The sequence below is a fragment of the Aptenodytes forsteri genome, unplaced genomic scaffold, assembly GCF_000699145.1.
Source record: "Aptenodytes forsteri isolate BGI_AS27 unplaced genomic scaffold, ASM69914v1 Scaffold195, whole genome shotgun sequence".
NCBI classification, from domain to species: Eukaryota; Metazoa; Chordata; class Aves; order Sphenisciformes; family Spheniscidae; genus Aptenodytes; species Aptenodytes forsteri.
The window spans coordinates 1,408,919-1,423,831 of NW_008795317.1; the positions used below are offsets into that span (position 1 = coordinate 1,408,919).

At 38.2% G+C, this 14,913-nt stretch overlaps 1 protein-coding gene across 3 annotated transcripts in view; it reads right to left on the reverse strand.

Annotated features, from left to right (window-relative positions):
* Positions 1 to 14,413, reverse strand: part of RPS6KC1 (ribosomal protein S6 kinase C1) — an 87,132-nt gene extending 72,719 nt beyond the window's left edge. The window contains exons 1-5 of one of the 3 annotated variants that reach the window (XM_009279585.2): positions 14,377 to 14,413; positions 13,380 to 13,493; positions 13,060 to 13,175; positions 9,802 to 9,922; positions 1,890 to 2,005 (exon numbers count right to left, since the gene is read on the reverse strand). In XM_009279585.2, coding sequence (XP_009277860.1) covers positions 1,890 to 2,005; positions 9,802 to 9,922; positions 13,060 to 13,086 — 264 coding nt within the window. In that variant the 5' untranslated portion in view covers positions 13,087 to 13,175; positions 13,380 to 13,493; positions 14,377 to 14,413. The remainder of the gene's footprint in view (positions 1 to 1,889; positions 2,006 to 9,801; positions 9,923 to 13,059; positions 13,176 to 13,379; positions 13,494 to 14,376) is intronic. The other 2 variants (XM_009279583.2, XM_009279582.2) reach the window with 2 other exon arrangements.
* Positions 14,414 to 14,913: the final 500 nt, after the last annotated feature.

Here is a 14,913-nt window from a genome sequence, read left to right on the forward strand (position 1 = left end):
GCTTTTGGTTAGGCCATGTTTGGTTGCCACAGACTGTCTAGGTTTCTAAACAGTTAGCCTACTGCAGCTTCTGTGGTGAGTAACGAAAGTCCTGAACCATACAGGCTGCAGCAGGTCTGCCTGCAAAGCCCAGAGTTTAACAGGGAGAGAACAGTGATGCTCCTGCTCTCTTGTGGTACTGACAGTCTGTGCCCTGCAGTGGTGTTCCCAAGCTCAGCAGGTCCCTCATGCAGGAGCGTTTCTCCATCAGGCTAACGTCCCACCCATGGCCCACTGTCTGGAGTTCAGTCGTAGTCGAGACTGGACAAACAGGGAAGATAAGGCCATCCCAGCATATAAGGAGGACATTATTCCCTCCCAAGCCTAGAAGGAAACAAACATAAATGAAGCAACAACAGGAATAACTAATTGCACTAGAAACCACCTAAATGTTTTTTTTTAAATGCTGCTTTGTATTTCAGGTGCTCATTTTCCATGCAACTTTAATAGGAACTGCACCATTTCCAAGGCAGTGTTACAAAAGGGCATTGCTAATCTGTCTTGAACTAGCCCAGAGTATTTTCACACTAGCCAGCCCATTCTTCTGAAGTCTATAGTACATAGATACACACAGCACTCCCTTCGGTTGTTTCTAAGACTTTATTGTCCAAGTCTATCTCTCCGTGGCTATTTGCACAAAAATCTGAAAAGGAACAAAAGCACCCGTGAGCAGAGCTAAAGGACACTGGCTGAGCTGGTGACTGATCAAAACCTAAGGCTTTCTTACAGGAAAACATGACACAACATCAGCTAACAAATGAGCCTAAATTATTACACTTGCATAACTCCCCTTGTAGACGTACTTGCTCCTATAAAAATCAATGCCTTTCTAGTTTTAATCATTGCTTTATAAAGCCAGAAAAGGTCCATTGGAAGGCTAAAACTAATACTTTTGTTAAGCAAAGGAGGGGGAAAAGAGCTCTGAACAAATACCCAAAACCACAGAAGTATTTCCAAAGAACTAAAAAAGTGCAAATGCAAATAAACTGAGAAGTAAAATACTCTCAGTCTCCCATTCATTTTTGCCACCAAAGCTTAAAGAAAATTATTTTTAAGTATTTTAAAGGGCTCTGCAATAACTGCATCATGAAAACAAGTGAACATTTTTAAGCTTCACTGTAATTTTGCTTTTCCATATGTAACATTTAAATATGCTTAACATGTCAATACACTTAAGTCCCATCTCAGCCAGAAAAGCACTTCCTTAATTCCAGGGAGTTACTATCATGTTTACATGTAAATTTACGCTTATGTGTTTGCAGAATGTTGGACTAAGCTACTGAAAATAGAGAGACTTGAAGAAACTATTGAAAACAAACTGCTTCAGATGTAATAAAGAGGAAGTCCAGATCAACATATTGTCCTAAACTATATTTTGGAGAGTGGTTCTCACAACACTGTACAAGCAGCACGTTTGACTAGTTATATGCCAAATTTGTTGTCACGGACCTGAATCCATAACAGGCCACGAGAAAACTGTCTAGACAGTCTTCCTTCCTTTGGTTTGAAACTATAAACACCTACATAAAATATAGAAACAGTGACAATATTTTTATTACTTCCCCACTGAACACCTGGATTTAACATCACTGGTTTTGCTCATCATTCAATAAACAAAAATTCCAAATCCCTTCACCTGAAGTTCCTGTAAAGTTTTCCACCTTGTAGAGGTGTGGCACTGGAGTTTTTTTAAAGCCACATTTCTAGAGTGAATGGAAAACTCCCAGTCACTTCACAAAGCATGTCAGATCAGCTCACTGTCACTCTGCGGTTTATAAAGTAAAGCAGAACCAGTGCTATACTTTATTCATATCAGTAAGAAGTAAATACTTCTGCAAATACTAACAAACCTTAAAAAACTCTTCAAGCTGTTTGCTGTTATAGAGAGCAGGAATATTAGCAGAAAACTGCAACAGATCTTCAGCACATTGCCTTCTTTCTTCAATCACAGTTTCATCAAATCGCCCTGGAACAGACACATGGATTGACAGTTTTAGAAATAACTACACATTTATTCTGCAATAATAACCACCATGAAAAAAACCAAGACAAAAGCAACCTTCTGGAGACAATGCCCTGAGTCTATGAAAGTCATTCCAATGCTTCAGGAGAACATAGCAAATCTTCAAGCTTCCTATTCTCAATTGTCCCTAGAGTCCCGTCTTCTGCAATCCACTCAGATGATGAAAGGTGGCAGCTACGACAAGAATCCTTCGCCTTCTCGTCGTAAGAATATGTGAAGCAACACTCTTGATTAGTCAAGAGACACTAACGGATGTCCAGTGTTATCTAACAATAAATGATACATGCACAATTTGACAACATGCCAGTCAGCGTCAGCCTTGATTACGGCCCAAATCCTGTAAGGAGCTGAGCATTCTTCACATATTCTCAAGAACAACGCACAATATGAGCAGATAGTAAACGAAGTATTGCTAAAAGCCTCCAAACAGATCATCAATTCCAAGGTGCCATTTATGGAGGAGACAGAGTGTAGGGGAGATGGTGAATCACCGCTACCAGGCACTGAAGCTTTCCTCTGAAGTAGCTCCATGCAGACAGGGTCTCATCTCCTCCTGTATTCAAGAGGTAAGCAGAGCTGGGAAGCAGATCATTTACCAAAACATATGATCCTTCCCTTTTCCCTACCCAGCACCCAAGACATTCCAATTAGAAAAAACATATTTAAAAAACAATCCCACAGTTCACCTGAGAGATTTGCTTCTCAGGAGAAAGAACCCTTGGATTGCTACCTTAAATTCACATTCTTCACAACTGCACACAACTTATTTTAGCTTTTCATATCAACATCACTTTGTTGTTGAAATAGTCACAAGTTTACAAAAGGAAAAGGGCAGAGGTTAACAGTAATAATTGGAGGAGAATAGAACAGATACTGGAACAGCTATACAGAGGGGAAAAAAGGACTGGGAAGACAAGTTCAAGAAACAGTATTGCTGTAACAGCATGACCAGAAAAATAAGAACCACCTGTGACAGCTCTGTGGCATTAACCTTTGAAGAGGACAAAAGAAACATTGAATACAGAAGCAAAATTCATTTATACTCAGAGCAAGCAAAAAAATAATCCCAGAAGAAAGTATCAAAGCAGGATTCTTTCCAGAAATTCTTCAAGTAAATAGCTCCTGCCCATGTGGTACCAGAAAAAAGAAAATAAAACTAGAAAGATACACACATACTCACAAGATCACAAACAAAGCTTTCGGGGGTTATTTTTCCATGAAAGGAAAGGAAAGACATCGTTGGGCTAATTTTCAGCTAGATCGGTTCCATGACTTGTTCACCCTGCCCTTTCAGCTGTACAAACATTAGCAGCCGTACAAAAGAGCGAGCAACAAGCAAGAAGAAAGAAGGCAAAGGCAATGTTACCACGTTGAGTGGCAACACTGAAATCAGGCTCTATTAAACTGCTCAAACCTCCTATGTCTTCAGAGCAACACTGCGGGTGCGTTAGGGCTTTTGCTTCATCCCCCGCAAAATAGGACATCATGAAAAAACAACTTCCCTCAGCAACGTCCCCGCATGGGACAGTTAAATGAATCTACAAAATAACACAAACATTGTTATAATGGAACAGAAAATCAATTGCAAAGAAATAAACACCAAACAAGGCCAGAAACAGGTAACTTTTGCAAGCAAGTAATTCTATAAGGTGTTTTTCCTTGTTTCCCAGGGATCTTTCTCTCCTCAATCTACTCTGTCATCAAACCCAACAAAAACTAATTTTCCTCATCCACATCTTCTCAATACTTCCACTGGGCACCAGAGAGGACATGTCAGGACCAGCACTGCCAGGCTGACCAGCGCGCGTTCACCGATCATCCAGGCAGCTGCAAACTCACGGGTATGAGCTGAGCCTGCCTGGCCCTTGGTAGCACCACAGCACGCACTCTCTTCTTACTCAGCTGCTGTTTCACAGACTTTGTAGAAATATAATTACATTTGCAACCGCCTTCCCTCTCAAATTTAGCTGATATAGCCACATGAGTAAGAGGTTTGACTTTCTGACAGCACAATTACATAAGCCTTATTTTCTTAGGAAGCTGAGCTAAAAAAAAAAATACATGTTCGAACAGAGGCATTGAAACATTAGTCACTGTCACATTTTCTAGCTCATCAGCATCATGATACGCTATCAGGACAACCACTTACAGAACCAGAGGACTGTGGGGGAAAGGAAGAACATAATTCAGCACTGGTTTGTTCACAGACTATCTGGCATCTTGCTGGCAGTTTCATTCCCAGCCAACCCTGCCTAACTCCTTCCCCCTCTCCCTTTTTTCATACTTTCAAGCTATCTTTTATTGCTCAACACTTTCATTATCACCCTTCTCAATCAGATGTTCAAAGGTGCTTAGATACCCAGCTGACTCTTCAAACATTTCTATCAGGAAGTCTTCCTGCATCTAAATAAATGTTATTTCCACTATTCTTTACATCCACTATTCTTTACATCTCTCAGACACATGGAAACTTCATTATAGGGATCATGTCTTTCCAGGGTTGTAGGAAGTGTCAGCTACAATCTTAGCATATAACAAATGCATTAGCACAGTTCTGCTCTTCCTCCAGCAATGATCCATTCAGAATTTCTTATATACATGGAAACCAATTGTAAACTCCTGTAAAGAGAATGCACAATTCATTTTCTGGAGCAGATCTGAACAACAAAACACCTAGCAAGGTTTGTGTTCATGTTTCAGTTAGTTTCTCACGAGACATGACAACTGTACATGACACCTAATTCTTAAATATGCTACCTCATTTGGTATTTTCAAATCCAAGAAGCATCCTTATCTGAGCTTTATAATGCGAATCATTTTTCTGACTCACTGCTAGCAAGTTATCAATATCTGGGGTTTTTCTGCTTTCTTTTTGTCAGAAGGGAGTGTATTTTTTACACTAGAGTAAATTTCTGCAGTTGTTAGATACAAGAAATGCTGAGTACAGATTTACTAGTATTTTGGTAAAATGCCATGTATAGCCAATATATGGGAATACTTAAAGCTTCCAATAAAAAAAGTAGTTTGAAAATACTGAAGATATGTTGATGAATATTAGGGAAGGAGAGTAATCACTTCCCAGAAATAGGTATCATAATTGCTGCATAACAATTCAGAGAAGCTTTAACAGATGGATCTGTTAGGACATTTTAGATTCCCATGCTCAAGGTCATTATGTTTTCTCCATAACATGGGTGGAAAAGGTTCAAGTGAAGTGCAGAAAAAGTGAAATTATTTATTTTTCCCACCCATAACAAGTTTCATGCTTTGATGTGAGCAGCTCTATTGTAACAGGATAAAAATACATTCACTTGCACGTTATAATTATCAGAAGCTGTGGTATAAAACATGCAATGCAGTTCAGTTCTGCAGATGTGGCAAGTCTTCGGTTGCATGAAACATGGAAGCACAGCGTGACCCATTTGTTTTTAAATACATCTCAGTTCTCCACACCATCTCCTGAAACTCTGAATGCTGAACTTGAGATTCTGCTCAGGTTTAATACTTCTACCACAAGTAAGTTCACCTGTCAGAACCACCAATGCTCATTTTGTAAAGTGTACTCTCCGCAAAGCAGTATGTATACATTTAAAGCACACATATCCAAAAAAAAAAAAAAAATCAACAAGTTGCCAGCAACTATTGGCAATGCTAATTAGTAACTAGTTTAAAAGCTGCAACAAGTGGAACATCACCACAGGGAAGAAACACTCCCCAAGTGCTCCATTAAAGAAGCTTGAAAACAAAAGATCTTAATAAGGATGGACCTTGCAGCTCACCATTAACTGAACAGACTGAAAACAAGTTTGTCAAAAACTCAAAATCTACTAAGATTACATTTTTCCTCTAGTACAAAAAATACTAGGACTGATCTGAAGATAAATGCTTTAAATTAAAATAAAACACACAGCAGCTATTATGTGTAGAAGTGAGATGGAAGGATACAAAGTAAAATTTTATGCTTTAAATAGAAAAGTAATTCTTAAATTGAAGAGTCAGACATTTCTGGTCCTTTCAGCTATGTACCAATCATTTAAAATTTGTTTTTACATTACCTCCTCTTTCCTGTATTCTTCTGTGGCTCAGCTTCATGCAAATGTAGTGGGTTTTGTTTTGGTTTAGTTTTAATTTCAAAAAGCTTTTTTTGCAAATAACTACATTGAATATTTCTGTACATCTCCATCTCTTTCAATGTACATTGCAGTCACTTTTGTCCACCAAATACAATAGAAGAAGGATGTCTTTCAGAAGGGGTTTCACTCAATTCTTCCCTTGCTTACAGAGCTAGCGTAAAAACAGCTAATTTGCATTTCTGGCAATTCAAAATTATTTAAGATTAGAAGCGTGTACTCTCTTCCACACTGATTTTCTCTTAGTTTTACCCCTCTCTTTCCTCTCCTATTAAAAGCTACCGTATCTTCTACCTGAGATTAAATTCTGCTTTGCAAATACTAGCTTTGTAAATAACTTGTCCAGTGACTACTCTGTAAATCCGATACAAATTCATCTCAGGATGAAACTAATATTACATTCTCCATTTGACCATTAGTGCACAAGTTCTGACATAGCACTGAAATTTACCCCGCTTCCAACTTCATAAATAAGAAAAAATAAAATTACATGAAAGTTAGATACAATTTAGCCAATGTGAAAGACAATTTAAACTAGGAATTTTACCCAGCTCTGCAAAGAGAACCATGAAATCTGCATCAGAGTTCAGCTTCCTTGCATTACACTTAGCTGGTCCACACAACAAGGAGTTAAGTCAGAGGCTCCCCCACAGCTGTAGGGGCAGATTGGACTTGGGTTACAAGCTAACTTCAACTTGTTCGAAGTTGTTTATGCTAGTATATTCTTTAAAGCTTCTCAGTGCCATGCCTACATGCAGTAGTCATCAAAAATGAACACCAAGTAGCAAAAATTACAAATCTGTGGCAGTATTTGGTCCTGAAACATCAAAAGGAAAATTTGTGCTTTCCAGGCTGAGGTTTTGCCACCAGGGGAGTTTCATACAGTTTCTCTGGCACTCAAGCAAAAGAGGACCAGCAAATACCAACACAGAACTATAACCCCAGGCAGTATTATAGTGCTGTCACACAAAGTGGTGGAAAAAAGGCTGACTAAACAACCTCAGTTTTGGCACTTTCCAAACTGACAGGCTTGACTATCCCAAAGTAATAGTAAACCCAAAAAAAACCACACACCAAAAAGCATAATACACCGAAAAAAGTAGAATATAAAAAAAACCAAACAACAAAAAACCGTCACTACACAACTAAAAAACTAAAAATGCAGAAAAACCACAAAAAAATGCTAGGGCACACAAAAGTGAACAAAAGCTTATGCTAAAAGCATGCAAAAATGCTAAAAATGTTTTTGCACATTTTTCCATGTGAAGCATGTAGTAGGTGCATGCCAAAAACTGCCAAAAGCATACTGGATGCTAAAACACACTAAAATCACGACACAGGGGAAAAAACATGCAAAAACATGCAATAGATACATGCCAAAAAATGTGAAACATGCTGGATGCTAAAACATGCTAATGTGCGACACAGAGGAAAAACATGGAAAAATATGCACTAGATGCATGCCCCACGCCACTAAAACTGCTAAAAATGCTACACAAAAAAAAACCCAAACCACAAAAACAGGCACTAGATGCATGCCAAAACACACCAAACACTGGCTGGATACTAAAATATGCACAACACATGGAAAAAACATGCAAAAACATGCATGATAAACACAGAAAACAGGCACAACACATGGAAAAATTGCAAATACACACAAAATAGACACGAAAGCATGCACTACATGCATGCCAAAAACGCCAAACATGTTTCAGCATTTTTAGTGTTCAGCAAGAAATATGGAAAAAACACAAAAAAGCACGTGGTAACAGGACGCAAAAAAAAAGCCAAACCCATGCTGGATGCTAAACACACTTAAAAGCACATCATAGATGCACACCAAAAAATGCCATAAGTGTGCTGTATGTTTAAAAACCCAACAAAACATCTTAGAAACACCATGACAATAGAAAACAATGCCACAGCAACGCCTCAGAAACAAAAAAAAGCATGCCAAAAAAAGGTGCAAAATCGACACCAAAAACCTTGGCAAAAAAAAGAGTGCATGCGAGATGCATGCCAAAAAACACTAAACGTGCTGGACACTCGAAACACTGACGCAGCAATGCCAAACATGCTGCAGCAATGCTTTAGGAACCAAAACCCACACCAAAAAAAACATGCAAAATCCACACCAGAAACCTTGCCAAAAGAAGAGCACATGGTAGATGCATGCCAAAAAAAGGCCAAACATGCTGGACACTTAAAAACCCACAGAAAATTGCATGGTATATGCACACCAAAAAAAATGCCAAAGAAATCCTGGACAGAAAAAATGCTACAGCCACGCCTTAGGAATCAATAAACACATCACAAAATGCCCAAAATCCATATCAGAAACCTTGCCAAAAAAAAAAAAAGAGAGCACATGGGAGATGCACGCCAAAAAACGCCAAACACCACACTAGATGCATACCAGAAAAAAGCATAAACAAAGGCTGGATGTTTTAAAAAAATAATACACTAGAGCAACTCGTAAATGCCACGGAAATGCCTCAGTAACCCCATAAGCACTTTAGAAACCCAAAAGCCCAGGCAAAACCAAACCAAAAAAAGAGCACATGGTAGATGCATTCAAAGAAATGCCAAATACTTGTTGGACACCTAAAAAAATGTTAAAATGCTTGGAAAAAAGGCTCGAAAGCACATGGTAGATGCACACCAAAAAGCACCAAACCTATTCCGGACAGTTAGCACACAGCTTAGAAACACAAAGCACGTGCAAAAACATACATGCGAAAAAGACACCAAACATACTGGACATTAAAAAAATGCTGAAAAATGCTTAAAACCCCACTGGATAGTGTGGCATATGCACGCCAAAAAAACAGCAACGCTTTGTGCTGAACACAAAGGACACATGCTAAAACAAAAAAACCCACACCGATAAAATAAACACAAAAAACTGCTAAAAAGAAATGTGGTAGAAGGAATTCTATATGGAGTCATACCACTTCACTGAAAGTCTACCTATAGCTCATTCATGATGACATATACATCAGGATTAATTTAAGACCTTTGGCTTTTAAGAGCTAATTACTTTTTGCCATGTATTTCTCATGTAGAGTCACAATCTTTGTTGTGGTGTTGGGTTGTTTTGGTGAAATAGTTAACTGCTATATGTAAAACTGATCTCAAAAGCCTAGCTAGATAAAATTGATAACTACAATCAAATTCCTGAAATACAAACTTATTTTCTGCAACAACCGCTTGATACTTTACTATAGCTCATCACTAAAAAATCACAGACAGCTCATATGAAAATCTGTGTTCACTGTTCAAGTGCTGTTCACAAAGCTAATATAGACTTTATGCTCCTGAAAAGAGGGAATGTACATTGTAAAGATACAGAACATATACATCAATAAATATTTGCGGTAATATCTCTAACATGGAAGCGAGGACATAACTACCCCAGTTAAAAAAAAAAATAAATAAAAGTATCAAGCTATGATACCAGCACACCTACAAGTAAGACACAACAAACCAAAAAGCTGAGTAGTAAAAGCACATGGAAAAGAGTTCCATGTAGCTGCAAAACAAGATGTATTTATAGATACTGAGTTATCAAAGAATTTCAGCAAGTCAGGAAGAAATTATGCTTACCAAATACTATTGCTTTGGCAAAAGGTGGAAAGAGTTCTGTATGTCTGCATAGGTTTTTATGAATTTGCCAGAGATCTTTGTGCAGTTTCTTAAAGTCACTGTATCTCTTCCAAACGACTATCTGAAGCAGAGAAAGGGGAGAGAAGTATTGGTGAGGTTCATTGTTCGCATTGCATCACACCACAAATACATTACTTTAAGCAAATCAGACCACTACCTTCAGCAAATATGTTTAACAAACATATACAATCTGAACTGCCAACTGTAACAACCATTAAAAAAATGGTCATTATCTGTCCTCAACCCCCATTTTGACTAACAAGACTACAGCGTATAGAAAAAAAATACTAAGTAAAAGCTGAAAGAAGGAAACAGAAAGGGCAAAGGCAGCACTGTTTCAGTCACACTGCGATCCAGAGCTACACAGGGAACCAGCAAGAGAGGAAAAAAAGCCTAACAGTAGCGTTGCACTATCCAACGCTCAATAGCATGCTGTGCTTGGCGCAGCTGCAGGTATGGGGAGAAGACAACAGCAAAAATGAAAATGAGGGAAGAGAAATCAATACAAATAAAGGATTCTTAAGGACAGAACATTAAACACCCAGAACTACAAACCAGCTCATAATTTGTTTATGTGAAATGCTGATCAGGTGTAAATGCAAGCCCACATTTTAAATGGTTTATTACTAATAACCCTGATGAAAAATTGCATATGTTCCTTTTGTAATCTAGATAAAATCTCCAACTTCAGGAATGCAAAGAGAGCATTGGTTCATTACATCAGCTTTTCCTGATCCATCCTTTCCAGAAAGAAGTAGTCATCTCCCAGCCAGGTATCTACCTTATCCTTCTTCCACCTCATTCTTTGTATTCTTTCCATTCAAGGAAGGAGAGGAACCCAATAGGAAAATCAGGCCAGGGAAAGAACTGAGCAACGAAATTTACACTTGACTGCTAACAGGTTTGCTATCAGGATGGAAAAAAAGAACAAAGACATTTTATATCTTGGCCTCATTTTTGGTCAGGCTCACTGAGCCATGTAATAAACCTCAATACTAATGTAAAGTGATTAAAGTAGAACAGGAAAAAAAAAGAGAGAGACTGCAATGCATTCAACAGTTGATTCCAGTGTTCGTCAGTCAAATGTCTCAATTAGCTTAATACAACTAACCACAACTTAAAAGATTCCAAATATTTGACTGATTTAACAGGTTGCCTTTTCATGAGCGATCATAATTGAAACACTACTTTTTTCAAGCAAACCAGATTCAGAGCTAAGTAAGAGGTTTAATTTTAGAGGGTTTTTTGTTGTTGTTTTTTGGGGGGTTTGGAGGGGTTTTGTTTGTTTGTTTTAAACACTAAGGTCAGAGGCTTTCTAAGTTTCAGCAGATGCAAGTCCTACCTACAGTAGTCCTACCTACTACAATGCAGATACAAGGTAACAAGACCATTAACAGTGGATATGCAAAGCTTTAATATGGCAACACTCTATCCACCTTATAAACTTAGCTATACTAAAACTAGCAGTTCTGATTCAGCCCCACCTATTGTGCACACATTTCCAGGACTCAATTACAACTAGTACTTAGTAGAGTTCAACAGACAAGGGAAGAAAAATCAGAGTCTCTCAAGAAGGCCAACTAGTGATTTTGCTACCATCAGCAATCATTTTTCAACGATGTACTTCCATCTAATCCAATATCCAGAAAGTGGATGATTCGCACTTCTCAAGCAGCATATAGAACATAAAATTGCTTAAGATGGTGAAGTCTTGAAACATCACGTTACTGTATTGTCAGTACTTGGAGACAACGTGAAAAGCTGCCAGAAAATAAGAGCATGAGATTCCATTCCACTAAAGAAGTATCATTTTCTACTGCTGCAAGTGATCTCCCAATAGCCAAGAGGAAGAAATTAAATAACCATAAGTAGCTTGCAAAGCAAAAGCATTCAAGGTCATCCTAAAACCCTACACAAGCTCATGGAAATCATGCCTTTGCATGCATGCAGCTCAGCAAAGTTAGCAAAGTTCCCACTCTAACATACTCATTAGAAATCAGATTTGGAGGAAGGACACATTGTACTTTGAGGTCCAACGAAGCACAGCAAGTATATCATAAAACATATGTTAGACTTGTAATGCAATAAGGTGCTTGTCATGGCTAGAGCCAGTAGATCTCTATTAACTCGTCTGACTCATCTGCTCCACAATGAACAACCCCTTCTCCTCCATGAATAAGTAAGAGGAAAAAAAAACCCACAAGACTACCCTAGCTACAATTGCCTCACAAACCATGCTGCCACCATCAATCCCCAGAAGCAAGGAAATTAAAGTTAAGTCCGCTAGCCTTTCTGTATCTATTAACTCCTCCACACACAACTTCATGTTAACTTCTTTCATCCTTTTGAGAAGCCCTTACAAGGTTATCTTCCTTCCTGTCCCAGCAACAACAGCTGGGGTTATCTTGAATTGTAATTGGTTGCAGCGGGAGAGATGCTGTATTAAAGGCTTGTATCCCAAAGGGCAGTTAAAAAAAGTGACAGAAAACTGGCAGGTAGAGTTGAGGTCACAGCACACAGCCTTATGTACAGTTGTACATACATAATGTATGTATTAACATCACAGCAGTGACATTAAAAGAGACTTCTGAATGAGTAGGCAGGCACAGCTAAGTGGTCCTATATGGATGCGGGAAGGGGGTTGCATGAGACAGATCATAAAGCAACAGGGTGGTTGTGTACACAAAATTTTGTCTATTGAATTTCTAATTGAGCATTCTGGAAAACCAAGGTAAATTTATTTTCAGTGGGAACAGGTTAGGAGCATATTCTTTTTCTTTCAAAGGCTGCCCACAATTCTTTTTTTAATCATAGGAAGCCAGCATAACAGAAAAGCTCCCAACGTATGTGGGTTTTTGACTACAATTCACCCTTATGGCAACTACCATCTAGGATATTCCTTTTAATAACTAGGTACTTTCAGATGCTTGCTTATAACAGAATCACACCACACCTAACATGCTATCACATGCAAAATAATTAATTTGGTACAACCAGGGGTGGAAAAGGGCAATCATCAACAAGTTCATAGCACATTTATGTCTTGTTGTTGTCTAGAGTATGTGGAACTCTGCATGGCTAACCTACAGCCACAGATCAAAGCAACGACCAAAGCAATGACTAAAAGATACGGTTTTGCTATTGTTTCAAAACTACTTCACATATATTCATGCAACACTCTAGCTGAAAGACACTTACAATATATTTTTCTGATGAATGGCTCATCAACAGCTGCTATAAAGTGTTTTTCCCACAAATGAAGATTAAGGTAATGGCAGAATGTGCTCATGGATAGGTTCAATTCAGGAGTCTCCCTGGAAAAGGTGAACATCAAGCTACAAACTATGGTAATGCAGTTGTAAAACTAGATCCATGGTCATCTCTGATTCTGATAGGCTATTTTAATCTTCTAGAGATTAAAAAAATGCAAAAAGCATGAATACTCATGTTTGTCTGATTCTCAAGATTTCAAAGAAGGATGCAACAAAGGGGTGTTAGGTGTATTAGCCAATTCTCACCTCTGCCAAGCCACTAATCAGTAACTCATGTTTGACCACACAGAGATGCAATGAATTCATTTATGGGCTCTTCTTTCATCAACTATCCAGGTTCTCCTCAACTGTAGTAAGAGACTGCGCCAGAAATTGAACATATGGACATGTTACACAATGTCTGAAAAGCCATAAGGTTGTGTTTTTGAAGGAATATTTTGCATGTACATAGTATAATAGTATCAATGTCAAGTCATTAGTCCAGAAGAAGTCAAAAGGGGAAAAAAAGTTTTTTAATCTAAAGAAAAAAAAAGAAAACAAAAACCAAACCCACAACCCACACATGTGACGTATTTTCTTATCTCAATAAAATGGTTCCTGACAGTCTTTTGAAGTATTAAAGAGGCACAAGAATACAGCAGACCCTTATTCAGAGCCTTTTCAGAAGAGGCAAAGGGTAAGCAATTTTAAAGTTTTATCAAAGTATATGACTGGAAAATACTTAAGGAGCCTCAGAGAGATAGGCATAATACATGACTCGCAGTCTAATCTCTCTCAACTACTCCTACGCTCCTCTATTTTCCCTCTTCACTAATAGACAGTAATGATGTAGGCTTTTCAGTGAAGTATTGGTTAAAGAGGAAAAGAGTACCTACAGCTGAGACTTAAGACTTGGGTTGTGGACTGATCTCTAATTTTACCAGTAGGTGTTAAGTAACCATCAATTTGCCAACTCCAGCCCTGAGAAAAGAGCTTGCAAAGTTATCAAAGCAGTTTTGTCATCAAAAGACACTTTACTCCCTAAGACTTTGTTTCAAGTCACGATTCATCACTGAGGGATGAATTACAACATGTTACACCAGCTACTGTTTTCAACTATGAAAGCTAAAGACAAATGGAAACATACAAAAAACTTTGCTCAATTACAATGACAAAACACACAGAAACTGCTAAATTATATCAAAGATGCTTCAAAAGGCATAGTGTGATACACAAAGACATTTGCACAAGTTTAAACTGTTACCTCCTGGACATCCTCTGGACTTTTTCTTGAAACGATCTGAAAAGCAAAACAAAAAACCATATAAGCGCTTGAATTTTCAGTTTGGAAGTTAAAGAGTAACATACAATGATTTGTTGCTGAAGAGAAAAATCTGGAAAAAGGCAAACAGTTGCATGTTCCTCTGCGCTCAGAAATGTTTTCATTTAGTTTTAGAGAAGTCTAATATCCAAATACAACACGGTGAGATTTTAGCAGCAGAGTCAGTCGCTGTGATTCGAAATAAAGACGTTCATTCTAGGCAAAATGGCACAGAAGGCATCTCACAAAACAAAGCTACATAGAGCACATCCCCCATCATCTTTCTAGTCTCTTCCTATTAATTCACATTACTCCCAATAAGCGGAGCTAATTAAGGCTACTTGGCTTAATATAAGCTGCACACAACCTCACTGTGAATGTGAAGCTTTGCATTTACTAAGACAATATTTCTACTTTACTTACAGCCATCAATGCTCGCACACATCTGACTCTATCCTTGTGTATTTGTTTCTCCTTAAA